The 18359-nt window shown below is 41.0% G+C and overlaps 1 protein-coding gene across 1 annotated transcript in view; it reads left to right on the forward strand.

Annotated features, from left to right (window-relative positions):
- The window catches only part of fam149a (family with sequence similarity 149 member A), a 30257-nt gene continuing 11898 nt past the window's right edge, over positions 1–18359 (forward strand). The window contains exons 1-10 of the mRNA XM_077236064.1: positions 1–297; positions 4353–4445; positions 4580–4712; positions 5448–5590; positions 6343–6471; positions 8129–8296; positions 9373–9557; positions 16405–16547; positions 16643–16737; positions 16929–17108. Of these exons, the coding sequence (XP_077092179.1) occupies positions 101–297; positions 4353–4445; positions 4580–4712; positions 5448–5590; positions 6343–6471; positions 8129–8296; positions 9373–9557; positions 16405–16547; positions 16643–16737; positions 16929–17108 (1466 nt within the window). The 5' untranslated portion in view covers positions 1–100. The remainder of the gene's footprint in view (positions 298–4352; positions 4446–4579; positions 4713–5447; positions 5591–6342; positions 6472–8128; positions 8297–9372; positions 9558–16404; positions 16548–16642; positions 16738–16928; positions 17109–18359) is intronic.

An 18359-nucleotide genomic window follows, 5' to 3' on the forward strand; every position in this document is an offset into this window, starting at 1 on the left:
TTCGGTGAGTGAGAGCTTGTCATCTGCTTTGTCTGGAGTCTACGCGGAGCGCGCGCAGCTCTCGTTATCAGCGCGGTGAAGCTGTCAGTCACAGTCATTAATGCAGGTGACTGTAGAATGCATTGAGCCAAGCGGCGGCTCTACCGGACCGAAGTACCAGCATGGCTTTCCGGACAGAATGTATCACTGTGATTTCGAAAAGTCCCCGCTAGACTCGGAGCGAACACTTCAATGGAAGAGGACAAGAAGAGCTCAGGACAATATGAGTCCGATTCGAGAGAGTGATGACAGCTGGAAGTAAGCGCCTTCTCTTTCGCCTACATCATACATGTGTGTCAAACATTCATTCAAGTTTTAGAACAATAACTTGTAGATTATTTGAGAATAATATTTAAAATGTCTTTGTTATTCAAGTTTAGGTAGGCTATATTGGGGTTTACTGTCTGTCTAGGGAAAAAGTTAAGTCTACTGTAGCTAGCAGCAACACATTGCTAGCCTACTTGAGGAATAAGGGGTAACGTTAACGTTAACACTTTTATTTAGTGCTACTGTAGCCTACATTAACACTTAGAAAATAGTCAAGACTGTGTTCTTTCATGGCAAGACCTTCAATGTTTAATTGAATTGTGCTCACTACTTGATAACTAATTAATATAAGACTAATGTCATCGAATCAGGGTATAGTCTTTCCTCTGGCACGAGCATATCTAATTGCTCAATCTACACCAGCATTTAGTTACGACTGAAATCCCTCTCTAGAGCTGATCTTTAACAAAAGAAATGAAGCAGACAAATGTGTATCTTTCCTTCAATCCAGTTTTATAAAAATAAAGATAAAAAAGGGCTACTGCCTTTCAGACACTGTAAATTATTCTGAATAAAAGAGAAATGGAATTATGCCTATACAAAGCCTTGGAAATTGTTTAATGAGTGAAACTGAGCACTGTTGTGCTTAAGAAGAGTTTAAGAATACATTTACTGTGTTTTTATATAGATAATGTATGGTTAAATATCACTACGAAAATATATTTGTTTTATAGTTACACTTAACTCTTCCTCACGGCACATACAATTTATTTGTTTGAAATATTATTGTTAATGAAATACAATTTATATATTGATTGATTGATTGATTAGTTTAGATCATTGCAGTTCTTGTTATGCCAATATCCCCGTACTGTCTTTTGTATACCATCATATGCAAAAAGTGACAAGGTTTGATGTTTTATCTGAACTTTGTAAAGGTGTAACATTTGACAGGCTTGTACTGAGTAAAATCACTGTCCCTTTGTGCTTGCTGCTAAAAGGCAGACACGAGAAAGAATCCATGTCAGTCAGCTGAGGCTTTCTGCTGCCATGCTGGTCATGCATGTTTCATTAGGCCCTGGCGTTCAACCTGCTGAAATTATTTGCTGTTTGCTCTGTGAGAGAAACCTGAGCCACCACTGATGCTGGGCTTCCTTGTTGACCCCTGCCAACCGTTGAAGTCCTCACCCGCTGCTAATTAGTTTTCCCCTTTCTCTGTGCTACTTCTTCTGTAGCTGTGGTGTCAGTTTGTGCTCCCATGTGCACAGAGTGCTCTTGTTGTCTTTGTTATCTTTGTTAACGTTTAAGAGAAATATCAAGTAGATGACATAAAATGCTTTTTGGAAAGGGCATTATATACGGCATTATTGCAATATCCTATAGGTTTGCAACTTTCATTACCTTATTTGTAAGTCAAACTGTGCTATTTTTACTGTATGGTAATATTTTTGTCTGATCTTTCTCTTTAAAACTTTAACCTGAAATTAATTCAATAAAATAAATAAATTAACTAAATACATGCTATTGTAACGTGTAGGACAACACGCAAAAATCAAAGGGTTTTCAAAAGTCCTTTTTATCAACAAGGAGAATCCGCAGGAGAAATTAGAATAAAGCAACTACACATTGTGTAACGTAATGGAGAAAACCAAACTGAGAAAACCAAGGGCTTATAAAGACAGGGAGCAATGAAGGGAAAACAGAAAAGGTGTGAAATTAACTAACTAGCATTTTAGCACTTCCGGTTTCATCGTCCCCAAGTCAATGTTTTTTTGGGATTTTATAAGGTCTGTGGTGAAGATATTTTCACATTTTATTCTACATCATAAAACACACCAACAATACCTGTTGAAAAATGTCTTGAAAAAGGCAGTTGCTGAATGGGATGTTGTCAGGGACATTAAACATAATCACACCTAACAGGTAAACTAATCTGCGTGCTAATCCGCTTTCACAGCCTTGTTGTGTTTATAATCGCGCTCTTGCAAAAAAAAAAAAAAAACAACAGTGAAAATTAATTAAAATTAACAGTTAATTTGTGAAAATTATCTTGATGGACAAAATGTGTTAGTATCATAAACTTTTGTTGATCACAGAGCTTATTTTTTGCTATAATTCAAAGGCCTATAATCCAATAGGGAACCAGTGTGATGTCTACGGTTCACAAGCAGCTATAATCTGTCCCAGCCACATGCACGACTAAAGTCGAGAGGGGATCGTGCTTTTGCACTGTCGGCCCCAGGCTGTGGAATAGCCTCCCTGTATCCCTGAGATCTTTGTCCTCTGTACATGAGTTTAAATTTAAGTTAAAGATGTATCTTTTTGACCGGGCATTTCACTAAATCTATATGGTTTTATTACATTATATGTTAATGGTATTTTGCTCTTCCTTTCATGTATCCTGGATTCTTGTCTTGTAAAGCACAGTGGTCAACTTCTGCTGTGTTTATTTGTGCTATATAAATAAATCAAATCAATGAAATGCAGTGTGATATACTGTAGGTTGGCCTACAAAAATAAGCCATCACTGCAGACCAAAAGCCTTTCTTTCAGTGGGAGGAGTTTAATCAGCATCTGTATCATCATTCCACTTCCAACTATATATATATATATATATATATATATATATATTCTTAAAATGTAATCTAGTCTTATTCCTAGAAACATTTTCTAAGGGTTTCTAGAGATTGGTTATACTCCAGGATGGAAAAAAAAATCGTACGGAAAAAGAATAAGTCCTCTGGGATGGATGGTAAGGTGTGTACATCTGTGAGTCATCCGGGGGAGGGTGGGGACATTCATGCACCTGTGCTGTGCCACTGTAGCTTGTCCAAACACTCCCTTGATGGAGCTGAATGAACAGATCAGAGGCACTTCTGCGCTGGGCGGGAGGATGACAAGGACATTCATGTTGACCTGCAGGGGAAACAAGAAGTCACACATTTCTGATGGCTGATCTGAAAGTGTGAATGTTGCTGTTTTTTCTTTAAGCTATTTGGCTGGGTACCACTGATAGGAGTAATTTACCCATGCACAGTGCACTGGGCTTTGGGTGGGCCTCGTATTTGGCCACCCTACATGTACCTCCTGTACTCTCTTACTACCCAGACAGCTGCAGGGCAGTGTGCCATGACAGACATGCTGGACTCATTGTAATTGGGTAAGTTGTTTGTGACGTTGTAGCATTTTTGAAGGAACAATCACAAATGTTTTATAACTTTTCAAGTTGTAACTTCAATAATCCCATTACAATTGTCATTTATGTGACATATTGCTGTCATTTGGTTTGAATAATCCTTTGAATTTTTTTTTTTTGTGGGTTACAGTTATAACCAACTGTTATTTTGTTCATAAAGGTCTTGATAAACACTGATACTGAATGGTGACGAATCTTAATAGACCAAAAGAGATATTTAAAATTATATAAAGCATTGTGAAATAAGCACTGAACTTTGGTTCAAATAAATTAATGGTTTCTCTGTTCTTTATTTTACTAACATTTTCAGATAAAGCTTCTGGTTGTCATAGTGATAAATGTGACACTCCAACATGCCTGTATATTGTACCTTGATCTTGTACTGTTTAAATTATTCATGACATAATTGTCTGATAGATTAGAGGCAGTTTGAGACAAAGAGTGAAAGCTTGAAGGCGACAGCATCATGTGACCCTCTTATACCTGCAGGTGGATATGCTTTTCATAGCAAAAGCTCTTTTAGCTCTTTGCCTTGATTAGTTCATTTTAAATAGTCCTGCTAAAAGACAAAAATAATAATAATTATGTACTGTAGTTTCTAAAATAATATTGAGGTTTTAATAGCTGCCTGCTTGCAATTATTATAACACAATTAGCAGAATCCATTTTAAATTAGTTTTAAATGAAGTTTAGCATGTTAACCAAAGGACGCTTATTGTGCTTTTCAGTTCATAAATGGCTCTGAATGTACTGTATCACTGCAGGATGTGTTCTGTACAAGTCATAAATGGACCTGTTTTCATTAACTGTATGGACCCATCTTCATTCTTATTCCCATGTCATGTATTAGGAAAAAGCTGCTCAACAAACCTAGCAAAAGCATTAATGCAGTGGCTGCCCCCTTCACCAGAAGTGTCAACAGGGTCTCAAACAGTGGGCTCAGGCTCAGGTAAAATCATTATTCTCATTTCGGAATATTCAGAACTTATTGTATGGTTTTAGCTCTACAACATATTAATGACATTTTAAAGTAGAAAACAGAGTCCTTAGAGTAATGCCTCATTTCTTCATTGATAGTATCTCATCATGTGGTCAGTCGTCTGCCGGTGGCACTACCCCCGTGAGCCACCTCCCCTCCCGCTCCGGCAGCCCAGGCACTGGCCCCGGTCTCTCCACAGACCACAGCTCCATCTGCTCCTGGAGATATGATGTAATGCCTCTGTTCTTCTTCCAGATGTTTTTTTGTTTTTTTTAGCTTTTTCATCAAGGTTAGGCAACATTCAGAATTTTAGAATCAACTCCCATTCAATTAATGAGGTTTATTTACCGCATTTTAATTTTTAGATTTTTTAGTTCATGAGAACTTGAATTTAATTGGCCACAATCCACAGGAAGCTCAATTGGAATTGGAATCGGAATGACAAAGGAATTTACTGATTTTTTTTCTTTAAATATTAACTTGAAATAATTTAATTATTTCTAATGTTGAATCCAGATTTAATAAGGCTATGTAAAGAAAAAATGCTGATTTATAATTATTGTTTTTGAAAATGTATTTCTATGACAGCATGTTTATGCTTTTATATATAATTCAAATTCCAATTGAGCTTCCTGTGGATTGTGGCCAATTAAATTCAAGTTCTCATGAACTAAAAAATCTAAAAAATGAAATACGGTAAATAAACCTCATTAATTGAATGGGAGTTCATTCTAAAATTCTGAATGTTGCCTAACCTTGATGAAAAAGCTAAAAAAAACAAAAAAACATCTGAAAACACCTACAACAGGGCATTTTTCTGTTTATCGATTTAAACTCTCTCACAGTTTCCTGTTGTTAGTGCATGTGTCTAACTTTTATTATTGCAAATGCATCACAAGCTGCTAGCACAATCTCCTCATCTGTTTTTATTGAATGTTTTAGTGTTTGTTTTTTTCTTGCATGCAGGAGTTTGAGCGGGCGAATACTCAGCGTGTGCGTCAGCTCTTTAACTCTGTGGATGAGCTCCTGTATGAGAGGAGAGTAAGCAGCCGCTCGGAGTCCCTGCAGGAGGAGTGTGAGGAGTGGAACGGACACACCCCTCATCTCAGGTACAGGTCCTTTGAGCAAAGAGAGATTTGTGAGAGAATTTTGACTGCTCTGAGGCTAAAAGGGTTAGGCAAACTTAGTTTTTAAAGTTAATAAATTGAATTAAAGAAAATGCTTTCTATTCAAAATTATATTCATCTTATAATCCTGAAGAAAAAAGATCAGTTTAAAGTTTCCACCAAAAAATATTAAGCACCACAACTGTTTTCTTCTGAATCGCTTCAACGGATGTCATAATGTTTAATATCTTCTTTCATAAAGGGTCAGCTCCGGCGTCATCATACCATCTTGACACCATTATGACACTGTGAAAAACTGAAGATAAATGCAATTACATTTAGATGCATAATGTGTGAGTGCATTTTCCAAGGCACAGTTTAGCCATGTCCACAGCTTACTGAACCACACCGCTAGTACATTTATCTTATAAATTAATAGACAAAATCCAAAAAAACAAACAACATACCCTGGCGCCTCCTAATCAGAAATTGAGGAGACATTTGGAGACATTTTAAGCAAATATTATTTCCGATCAGACACCTCTTAGTCCCTGTGCATTCTGATATTGACACAGCTATTGTAGCTACATGGTTCAAAACAACACTACACATTGTTCACCTGTAGGTGTCGCTATTACCAAATGATTGTGCTAATCTCAAAGACAATTTCCAAATAAAAATTCATAATGCATTACACAGCATTGCACAGCCCTGCTAACTGATACTGTCTCGTTATGTTGCATCTTTGACCACAGAATTTTAGGAAACCAATTGGAGCCTCCCAAACTGGAGGGTGTTCAGTACATCTGCAGACATGAGTCCAGTGCCAGAACCTATTCCTTCTCCACACCCACCTGTCTGGACAAGAGGGAAGACCACAGCGAGTAAGCCTCTCAATAAAATTAAATAACAGTTAAAATTACAAAAACACATGGGTTAGATTTTATGTTTCGGTTTGTTTAGTTGTTTTCGGTTTAACCTCTGCATCAAAATTTATAGACAAGTAGTTTGTTTAGGCATGGTTTGTAAGGAATTACAAACCTGCGCACATATATTCAAACGCACATAACTATAGAATCAATTCTTAATGCGCACGTCTATCACAGGTTCACGTTTAAAGTCTGTTTAGAGAGAACGGTGTCGTCTTCGCAACCCCTAATTTAATAACAAATGATCATTTAGACGGAAGTGAATCAATCAAAACTAACTTTAGCTGGAAAAAACATTTTTCAAGAGCCACTATAAAACCAAACCAATCTCTGTTACCTTAAATTATATGTTTATCTCTGTAAAGCTGCTTTGAAACAATCTACATTGTTAAAATCGCTATATAAATGAGGATGACTTGACTTGACTTGACTTGACTTTAAAAAAAAAACAGCTCTGAGGAGTGTTACTTTTATGGTTTCAGCTATACAAATATTTTTCTCTTTGAAAACAGAATGAATGAAATTGTGATTTAAATGATGATCTATTTAATAGTTGTACTACAATTTGAAAGAGTGGTTGACAAGGCTGATTGTCCACTTGAGTCTCCACTCCGGGCATAGCAGTGATGGAGATCTGTCTGATGAGGGACAGTGTAGATGGTTTCAAACAACCCGTAAAACTTATCTGGGTACAATAGAAACCTCAGCTATTTGTTTTCAAACAACTGTATTTGATTACTTTCTGTCTGTTTCATGGCTTTTTTGTATGACATGCTTTGACATCAAGCCGGGTGTCATAACTTCAATTAATTAATTTAAAGAAAATAATTAGATACACTACTGTTCAAAAGTTAGCAGTTAGTAAGAAATCACAGGAATAATTGCAAAAAGTAAATTTTTGCAATCATAGGAATATGTTCATTTTAAAAATATTTTTAAAAAGACAACAGTTATTTTAACATTTATAATATTACTGTTTTACTATATTTTTGATCAAATAAATGCAGACTTGGGGAGCATAAGAGACTTCTGTTAAAAACATTTTTAAAAAAAATCAAATTCTCCAAACTTTTGAATAATCTAATCTAATCCAATCTGATATATAATAATAATTTTTTTATATCTATATGTATGTCTAATTTTCTTCAACAATTCCTTGGCTTTATACAATTATCACAGTATTTTGTTTATCGCTGGAGTTACTCCTGAACTTTTTGAGGTCAGTTTTATTTTACCAAAAAATATCGGGGTCCTTTATCTCTGGATTAATGAGCTCACTCTATTGATTTGTTTCTGGGTTTAGCTCTTTCTTTTTGCTTGACTGCACTTATCTATTGTTTTGAAATATGCACCGAAGCCTATCATACATTATACATTTGATATAACACATAAAACCAACCCTTAAGGATGAGGCCTCTCACCTGATTAAAAATATGCAATATGTTCTGAAGACACTGCACTGAACATGTCCACCGGCAATGCATTTATCAGTCTGGGCTGGCTGTGGCAAGGATTTGCTTCCTCCCTCATTTCTCTCTCTCTCTCTCTCTCTCTCTCTCTCTCTCTCTGTCTCTCTCTCTCTCTCTCTCTGTCTCTCTCTCTCTGACTGCAGGCTGTATGTAGCAGGCCGCAGTCTGGCCCCAGGCCTTTGGTGTGAGCAGTCTGTCCAAAGCCCCAGCTCTCCTCTCTCTGAACATTCACTCTACCTCACTGAGGAAGAGGAGGTGTATGAAGCAGAGGGCAGCATAGAGGAGTTTTTAGCTTATGATGGAAAAGAAATGTATGTCACAAGTTGTCTTTTACTTAATCTGCCTACAAACTTTTTTCCAAGATTCATGTACTTAATTTACCCTTTTCACATTTCTGGGTTTCTCAGAAGTTGCAGTTGTCATAGTTGGTTAAACTTCTATGATAAATTGAATTAATTCTATTTTTGTGTTCCCATTTGATCAAATAGCAAAAGAAAAACCTGCTGAAAAGAAAAAAATATAGAGAAAGATTGATAATGGCAGTCAGTAGACGTCAATTTTACCGTCACTCCCACAGCCACTGTATTAGAAACTCCCTCACATTAGCGTTAACTAGTTTTTTGTAATTGGATGCAAAGGTAATATAATACAAAGTATAGTGTTATAAATGTACATGTATTTATAATATATATATATATATATATATATATATATATATATATATATATATTTACGATGCTGATGACTGTTAAAATGTGTCATCACAGTCTGTAAAAAGGGTCCATATATTATCATACCCCTCTATTATAATGCAACAGAAGAGATTGTTTGCTTTTTTTTCTTCATGAACAAAGCATAATTATAGGGAAGACTGGGGCAAGTTGTCACACTTTTTAATCTCTAATATCCCTCAGTAGAGGGTTTATTTTGAAAGAACAAATTCCTTAAATGATTGGCCTCTAAAAAGCCTGAATTGAACACTTTCCCCAAAACTTTAGTTAGAATTTTTTTTATTATTACTATTTAGAATGTTGGCATTTAGGAGGGTTTTGAACTATGTTGAAAACAACAAACAAGATTTTTAGCAAAAAGAACTGACTGTGATTACAATAGACATTGCAAAAATTAGCCCCAGTCTACCTTACACTAATTTGATTCCCATTGAATCAAAAATAGTATTTTTTTCTTTTCTTTAGCATTTCAATAGATATTCAGTAACTGGCCATCTAAATTCTACAAATACTATACAGCCTTGTTATTACATCATGTTTTCTGCAGTTTTACTGGTGAATAAAACCATCAAGACTCATAATAGTGTCCACCCGTTTTAAGGCATCCTGTCAGAAGGGAATAATTTATTGTAGCTCTGTAATTGTTTTGACTGTAGGGAGGATGAGGAGGTGGATCAGAGGAAGTCTTCATCCATGGCCCCCAGGGGTGGAGTCCCACCAGTATCCCCTCATGCATGCATCCGCGACGCTGTTGCAGATGAGCTGTTTGATGACGTGTGGAGGGAGGTGGTGGGTCTTCTAGAGGATCTCTTACATAAGTACTGGGAGAAACAACTCCCGGGTGTGTCTGAATTACTGAAACCAACTTAACAATTAGCCAACAGTGCATGTGTGATCAATAAATCTTGGGTGGGTAAAGAACACAGTTTTTGCATGCATAAAGACCCCTTGGAAATGAAAATGGAGTTTTGTGGCTTTTAGTCCATGTATGTACACTAGTGTTTAAAAGTTTGGGGTCGGTAAGATTTTTAATATTTTTTAAAAGAATTATCTTATGCTCACCAAGGCTGCATTTATCTGATCAAAAATACAGTAAAAATGGTAATACAGTGAAATAATATTGCAATTTAAAATAACCGCTTTCCATGTTAATATTTTTTTAAAATGTCATTTATTCCTGTGATGGAATTCCTGTCATTACTCCAGTCTTCAGTGTCACATGATCCTTCAGAAATCATTCTAAGCTGATTTGCTGCTCAAGAAATATGTCTTATTATTAATAGAATGTTGAAAACAGTTGTGCTTCTTAATATAAAGTATTTGTGGAAACCATGATAAAAATGAGTGAGCCCTTTGATATAGTAAATATGTAAATAATAAATAAAAAACATATTCAAAGATTAATGATCAATGATAGAAAACGCCTCGGGTTACGTATGTAACCCTTGTTCCCTGAGAAAGGGAACGAGACATTGCGTCGGTTACGACACTAGGGGAATGCCCTTCAGCATAGCGCGTCTGAATTTATGAATGAAACCGAATCCAATCCTATTGGTGTTGCGTGATGAAGTAGCATGTGACGGCATAAGTGGATGTGTACAAAAGCACGCCGGCACACAGAAATGTCAGCTTTTGCTATGAAGCAAGTGCTCCAGGCGGGGTGAGGTGTGGCGAACCGATGCAGTGTCTCGTTCCCTTTCTCAGGGAACAAGGGTTACATACGTAACCCGAGACGTTCCCTTTCGAGGGAACTCGAACTGCGTCGGTTACGACACTAGGGGAATTAGATGCCCACTATACCACAACGAACCCCGCTCATCCTAGTGTGAAGCTGTATTCAGGCACAATCTAGGACGAAAGCACTCGTGCACCGGGTGAAGAGGGAAAGTCCAGACTGTAAAACTTCATGAATGTGTGCGGAGTGGCCCAGCCAGCCGCCTCACATATGTCATGTATAGAAACCCCTGAAAGGAGGGCTCTAGAGGATACTATGCTTCTGGTGGAGTGAGCCCTCACGGCCATAGGTGAAGGCAAATTGCGCACCTAATAAGCCAGGGAAATAGTCTGAACGATCCAGTTGCTAATGGTCTGCTTTGAGGCGGGAAGCCCCTTCTTGGGCGACCCGAAACACACCAGCAACTGGTCCGATTTCCGCCATGAGGAGGACCTCTGGATATAACTCTGCATTGCTCTGACAGGGCAGAGCAGATGAAGTCTCTCCTCATCTGCCGTCACATGAGGTGGAGGATGAAATGCCTGCAGAACCAAAGGCCATGCCACATTAGATGGAACCTTGGGCAAATAGCCGGGCCTGGGGTGTAAGATGGCCTTAATGTTGCCTGGAGCAAACTCCAAGCACCCATTGGAAATAGAGAGCACCTGGAGATCTCCTACCCTCCTCAGAGAAGTAATGGCCAACAAAAAGACCACCACGAAAGGTTCTTGGCCTCGGCCGACTCCAGTGGTTCGAAGGGGGCCTCGGCCAGCCCTTGAGAACCACTGCCAGGTCCCAAGAGGGAACCCTGGTGCGAGTCGCAGGTCTCATCCTCCAGGCTCCACAGAGGAAACGTACAACCAAGTGATGCCTCCCCAGAGGATCATCACTCAGAGGAGCATGGAATGCCGCAAAGGCAGTCACATAAACCTTGAGTGTGGACGGGGTAAGCCCGGCAGAAAAGCGGTCTTGGAGCAACTCCAGTACTGAAGCCACTGGGCAGTGAACTGGGTCCAAATTGCGCTCTCTGCACCAAATGGAAAAAACATTCCACTTAAGGCCGTATAACTTCCTCGTGGAGGGAGCTCTGGAAGTGAGTATAGTTTCAACCACTTCTGCTGACAGGCCGGCTTCTAGGTACTGTGCCCCCTCAGGGGCCAGACCCACAGTTTCCACAGCTCGGGCCGAGGGTGGAGAACTGAGCCCCCTGCCTGAGACAACAGGTCCCTCCTCAGAGGTATCTGCCATGGCGGAACTGCCAGAAGCAGGATGATGTCCGAAAACCATACTCGGGCCGGCCAAAACGGGGCTACTAATAGTAGGCTGACCCCATCCCGACTGACCCTTTACAGAACTACTGGGAGCAGAGCGATTGGGGGAAAGGCGTACAGACGCAGACTCGTCAACGTCTGCACGATGGCATCCAACCCCAGTGGGGCTGGATGTGTGAGGGAGAACCACAGTGAACAGTGTGTCGTCTCTCGAGATGCAAATAGGTCCACGTCCACTGGGCCGAACCTCTTGCATATCAACTCCACCGTCTCGGGGTGGAGTCTCCATTCTCAGCACCTGCCTCGACAGTACGTCTGCTCCTTGGTTCTGGTCCCCTGGGACATACATCGCCCTGAGAGATGACAGTGTCCGCTGGGACCACAGGAGGATCTGATGCGCCAGTCAGCACAGAGGGCGCAACCTCAGACCCCCCTGTCGGTTTAAATAGGACACCACTGACGTATTGTCGGTTCTCACGAGAACATGGTGACCATGGAGGTCTGGCAGAAAACTCCTCAGAGCTCGGAAAACCGCCAACATTTTCAGGCAATTTATGTGCCAGGAGGAATGATGGTCCTTCCAGAGACCACTCGTAAAGCGGCCGTCCATGACCGCGCCCCAACCCGTGAGGGAGGCGTCTGTCGAAACAATAATTCGGCGACATAACGCTCCCAACCTGAACCCTAGGACAGAAACCAAGGCTTCTTCCATATCGATTGGGAACGAAGGCACCTGCGCGTAACCCTTATCGTGTGGAACGGATTTCCCCTCGGGGAAAACCCCTTGGCTTTCAACCACCACTGCAAGGCCCTCATGTGTAGCAGGCCAGAAGGTATCACGCTGGACGCTGCTGCCATGAGACCCAACACTCTTTGGAAATGTTTCACTGTGATGGTGTTGCCGTGCTTCACCCTGGCTAGTGTGGTCAATATGGACTCGATGCGTGCGGGAGACATTCGTGCCTGCATTGTCGTCGAGTCCCACACCACCCCCAAGAACGTAGTCCGTTGGGCGGGTGTCAACACGCTCTTTTTTGTGTTGAGTCTCAACCCCAAGTGCTGAATGTGGCCAAGGACGACATCTCGATGCCGAACTGCCAACTATCGAGACTAGGCCAAGATAAGCCAGTCGTCGATGTAGTTCAGCACGCGGATGCCCTGGAGCCTCAGTGGGGCCAGAGCTGCATCCATACACTTGGTGAATGTGCGAGGGGAGAGTGCTAGGCCAAATGGAAGAACCCGATATTGGTATGCTTCGCCCCCGAAAGCAAACCTCAGGAACCTCCTGTGAGACGGAAGGATGGAGACGTGAAAGTATGCGTCCTTTAGATCTATTTTGACAAACCAATCCTCGGATTGGATTTGACTCACGATGATAGGAATGGTGAGCATCTTGAACCTGAACCTCCTCAGAGACCGGTTCAAGTGCCTCAGATCTAAAATTGGACGCAACCCTCCATCCTTCTTGGGAACTATGAAGTACCGGCTGTAGAACCCGGACTCCCTGACTGGTGGGGGAACATGCTCTATGGCCCCTTTTGCCAGCAGCGAGTGAACTTCCTGTTCCAACACCAGACCCTGCTCTGGGTGCACTAAAGTCCAGACCACCCCGTTGAATTTTGGTGGGCGGACCTGGAACTACAGTCTGTACCCAATTTTCCCTCGGGGCTGGTGTCCAGTGTTTTGTGCAGGTCTTTGACGGCCCCCTGAAGCGGAGGACCGGCAGGGTAGAAACGACAACGACCTACAGTGTGCGAACCTGAACCTGACTGCAAGCCTTTGGGGCAGACAGACCAGTGTGTGCTCGCTGGGAGCTAGCATGTCCCGAAGCGTCAGAGACAGCTGGATACTGACGCCAGCTTCCTGAGGGCCCAACAAGAGAGGGGACCTCAATCGCTCTCTCTCGGGTTGGCGGTCGGGCGGCCCTTGGAGGTCTCATAGTAGTTAGGATCTGTTTCCTTTTGCCTTCTTGGCCTGGAGGACGGTCCTCAGATCCGCCCTCTCAGGAGGCTGTGGGTGAGAGCGCTGTCTAGAGTCCCAAGCTCTTTGAGGGGGACCTCTAGAGGCGACGCTCTCCCTCTGGCTTTGGCGGTAGGAGGAGCTCGCTGCGGGCTGAGGCTGCTTTTCCCAAGCAGACCTCCTAGACCTTGATCGACGAGGAAGATATTGCTTGAAGGCTTCGCTCTGCTTTTTAGTCTCCTGAAATCTGTCGACGACTGCGTTAACGCCTTCGCCGAACAGACCAGTGGTACAAACAGGCGCGTCAAGATGAAAGGCCCTGTCCTTTTTCTTAATGCCTGATAAATTAAGCCACAGATGCCTCTCCGTGGCAACCAGTGCTGACATGGAGCGGCCGATGGCGCGGGCCGTCTCCTTGTTAACACGGAGAGACAAACCTGTGGCTCTGCGAAGCTCAGCAAACTCGTCGAGGGTGGGACCCTCACCCTGGTCTATCTCCCTTAACAGGTCGGCCTGGTACGCCTGCAAAATGGCCATAGTATGCATGCTTGCACCACCCTGACCTGCCGCCATGTAAGCTCTGCCCACCAAATCAGATGTCGTACGACAGGGTTTGGAGGGCAATGCCGGTGTCTTGAGGGATGACGCAAGGTCGGGTGAGAGGTAACTGGGTAAAGCTTCCTCCACCCGAGGCATCATCCCATAACCGTTTTCTCTAACCCCCACAATGTTGCTGTAATTTAACATTGGAGGGTTAAACAGGCGTGCTGAAAAAAGGCCTGTTCCAGGATTTACACAACTCATTGTGTAAATCCGGGAAAAACGGAAGAGACCGGCGTGAAGGTTGTGCGCGACGCTGCAGAAAACGTTCATCAAGTTTACTCTTGACTCGCGTTTCCTGTCTTTCCTGTGGCCAACTAAAGTTAAGTTTGGCCACAGCTCGCGTTACAACCTCCATGTGCTCGTCATAATTAGGTGTAATTTGAGCCGAGTGGTGTGCCTCATCGAGATCAAATCGAAAGTGTGGGTAAATTTCGGTTTTATGATTATTCTCAGGTTTATGTTACTCTATTATGTCTGCTTTATGTTACTCTATTGTATTTAAATAATTTTAAGTTATGTGCTGGGAGCTCAGTGAGTTTTGTTTGTTTCAATTAAATATTACCTGCTCGGTCTTGTCTGTCAGCGCGTTGTCATTGTCCTCTATTTTTCACTGCTTGAGAACATGGGTTGAAATCGCCCTCTAAACCCTCATTCACTAAGTTAGGCCTATTCCCTAAGTTAACGTTAGTCCACTAATACTGTTCACTTGAAGGAGTGAATGAAAACGAGTGAGCGACAGGCGTTGAGCGTACATAAGCTGTACATTCGTTAATGCAGTGCAATGTGGGACAGAGACGCGATCTGACACGCGTCCCATTTTCTCACAAATCTCTACGTTTATTTAAATAATTCAAGATTGCTCTTATGAGAACACTCGACAAAACTGACATTTTGGCATAATTTGTGTGTGTTATGGTTTGTTCAAGCCCGAAAGAGAACTTGATACTGACGCGCGTCTTTTCTGTGGCTCGTGTGTGTGTTTGTGTGTGTAATACAGGCAGGATTTAACAGATACTGCGTAATTGCGTTAAACATTTTTAACGCTTTAAACTTTTTTTTTTTTTGTTGCGGTGCCGCGGTGGGCAAGTGATGAAACCAGTGTTGCAATGTGTCCCGAATGTTCAAGAACAAGTTTTTCAGTTTTTGCACTTCAGTTAATGTGTAGAAGATAATGTTTACAGAATTAAATGTGACATTTAAAGTGAGGTGAGCGGTCTTATTTTCCTAATTTTTTGTAATGCCTTTGAATAATATGGGGGACGTGAATCGCAATATCGCAGAATCGAATCGCAATACTTGCTGTATCGCAATATATTGAGAATCGCAATAATATTGAATCGTGGCCCAAAAATCGCAATACTATCGAATCGTCACATTTTTGCCAACTCCCACCCCTACTCGGCAGTCTCGATTCCCTCTGAAAGCTCTCGCTGCGAGCCCCACGATCGAAGCCGCCACATCGCCTCGGCAGATGCGGGACCTGAACCGCGGGGAGCGCGCATCTGGCCATCTTCGTTAAATAAAGCCAGGCGGGAACGCAGCACTCTGACTGACATCAATTCGCAATGACCGCAAGCAGCCCCCTCGAGAGCTGCCTGGGCGTCCTGCATTCCCAGACAAGATACACACATCTCGTGTGTGTCCCCGGCCGTCAAGTAGCGCGGGCAGGGAAACACACACTTTTTAAATTGCTCACTTGCCATTATAATGCTTTGCAACAGACAATACAACACCACATAGAGAAAACTTCTCACATACAACACAGAGCGCTTGCTGAATAGCAAAAAGCTGACATTTCTGTGTGCCGGCGTGCTTTTGTACACATCCGCTTATGCCGTCACACGCTATGACATCACGCAACGCCAATAGGATTGGATTCGGTTTCATTCATAAATTCAGACGCGCTACGCTGAAGGGCATTCCCCTAGTGTCGTAACCGACGCAGTTCGAGTTCCCTCGAAAGGGAACTCAAATACAGTCTCCTTGATGCATCAGCAGAATAAACTGTATTTGACCCTATGTGATTTTGTGCTACTCTGTGGCATTTTTGAGTTATAAAATGAAATTCTGTTACTAATTTGCCAGCAGTTAAGTGCATTGTTGGAGATTTCCCTCAATTTCTAATGTTCTTTTGGCATCAGATGGAACAACACAGAGGAGAACATTAGAGAGCTACAGTCAAGTGCCTTCACCTCAGATCCCAGTTAAAGGACCTCACCTTCTGTTGTCCAGAGGTTCTAGTAGCAGAACCACATTCCTGTCAACATGCAGCAATAATGTACAGGTGACATTCTAAGAGAAACATGCACTTTGCTGCAAAGTTGAGGTTCTGTCTGTTATTTTGTTCTCATGTTATGAATTTGCCATTTCTTCTACCAGGACTCAAGTGCCTACAAGATTAATTTAAAGGGTGTTATGACAATCCAAGCAAAGCCACTGCAACAGAGACATCAGGGATTTAGTGAGAGAGCCCTGTAAGTCTTTTGGAGTTTGGAAAGTTCATATCTAAACCTACAAAAACTAAACAAAACAGTTGTTCTATTGCTATTTCTATTTTTAAAGACTATTTAATAAGAAATAGAATTAAGAAGTATATTAACTAGAGATAAATCAACATGAAAACAAATAAAGGCCTACAACTTGACATGTCTGTGCTTCTCCTAAGATATGACCCAGATGATGCACCTAGCGTCTTGATGTGTGTGAAAACCCAGGCTCTGAGAAGGTCCAGCACACTATTGCAGAAACCCACAGCCCAGCGAAGACTCCCCAGACTCTGTGGCAGGGTTCGGATGTACCACAGCCTTATGGGAAATGGAAGCCAACTCTTACGAGGAACTAGACTGTAAGATCAACATACATTATTAAAGGAGTTTAAAGGGATAGTTCATCCAAAAATGACAAATCTCTTATAATTTACTCACCCTCGTGTCATTCCAAACCTTTATGACTTTGTTTCTTCTGTGTAATATAAACAGAGAGCTTTAAAATGTCAAAAGAGCACCACAGAAGTAGCAGTAAAGTGGTTCACAAGTCTTTTAAAGCCATATAACAACTTTGTGTGAGAAACTGAATGAAAAGTTGGCATGAAACAAATGTTGCGATAGTCTTTTCTCTGTTGAGATGTATATCTAAGTGAACCCTCTGGGGTCTAAGGTATTTTGGGGGTCCCTGAGATGTTTTGACATGCCCTGAAATTTGTGCTTTTTTCAGTTGCTTATAAACATATTAATGGCAAATTTGTCATTACACTCTATTTAGCACAAACAGGGCTACCATAATATGTGAGCCACATGTATGTACATGTTTGTATTTTTGAGAGAATATTGTTTATGCATGGTTATTGAAAAAACTAAAACTTAAAGTTTCTGAAATAAGGCCACAAAACAAATATGTGTCCACAATACTTTTGACTAATGGATGTTGTCGCCTAGAGTTTTTGTTTCAAAATGATCTGAAAATCATCCTGCCTAATCACATACATAAAACAATACATTTATTTATATGTTGTACAGCACGTTTTGAGTCTTAAGCACGTCTTAAGTATTCTTTTTTAAAGTAGGTCAATACATTTTATCATACATATTTTAAAGTTAAGGATTCATTAGTTTGATATGGCTTAGGCTACATTGAAACAAACACAATAATAACATCTTAGTTGATGAGTTTATTTTTGACAAAACATACTATATATTTAACATATGAGCAGAAACTGGCTAACAAAAGCTTATGTTCTATTTTAGAATAAAAACTTTATAATCTATTCAAAACTACGAAATGTTTTCTTTCATATTTCATCTGTAACAAAGTAAACAACAGCACCCATCTGTGCTGTTAATTCATTCACACACAGAAACATGGTTCAAATTTAAACAGTCTTTTTGCGTTAACAGACACAAATCCATACCGTGATTAAAACAAAGAACAATAATAAAAAACGTACTATTCACAATTCTCGTCTAGATCCGTTGCTCCTTGAAATGAAAATAAACCAGCACATGTTCTGAGGTAAACGTCCCAGGATTGTTCCTCACAGCCTCGCAAGACGACATAGTACATTAATCTGTCGATTAAACTTGGTGTGTTATTGAGTTCA

Source organism: Siphateles boraxobius, unplaced genomic scaffold (genome assembly GCF_051911475.1).
Source record: "Siphateles boraxobius isolate OS27281-9 unplaced genomic scaffold, OSU_SipBor_1 2, whole genome shotgun sequence".
Taxonomy (NCBI): domain Eukaryota; kingdom Metazoa; phylum Chordata; class Actinopteri; order Cypriniformes; family Leuciscidae; genus Siphateles; species Siphateles boraxobius.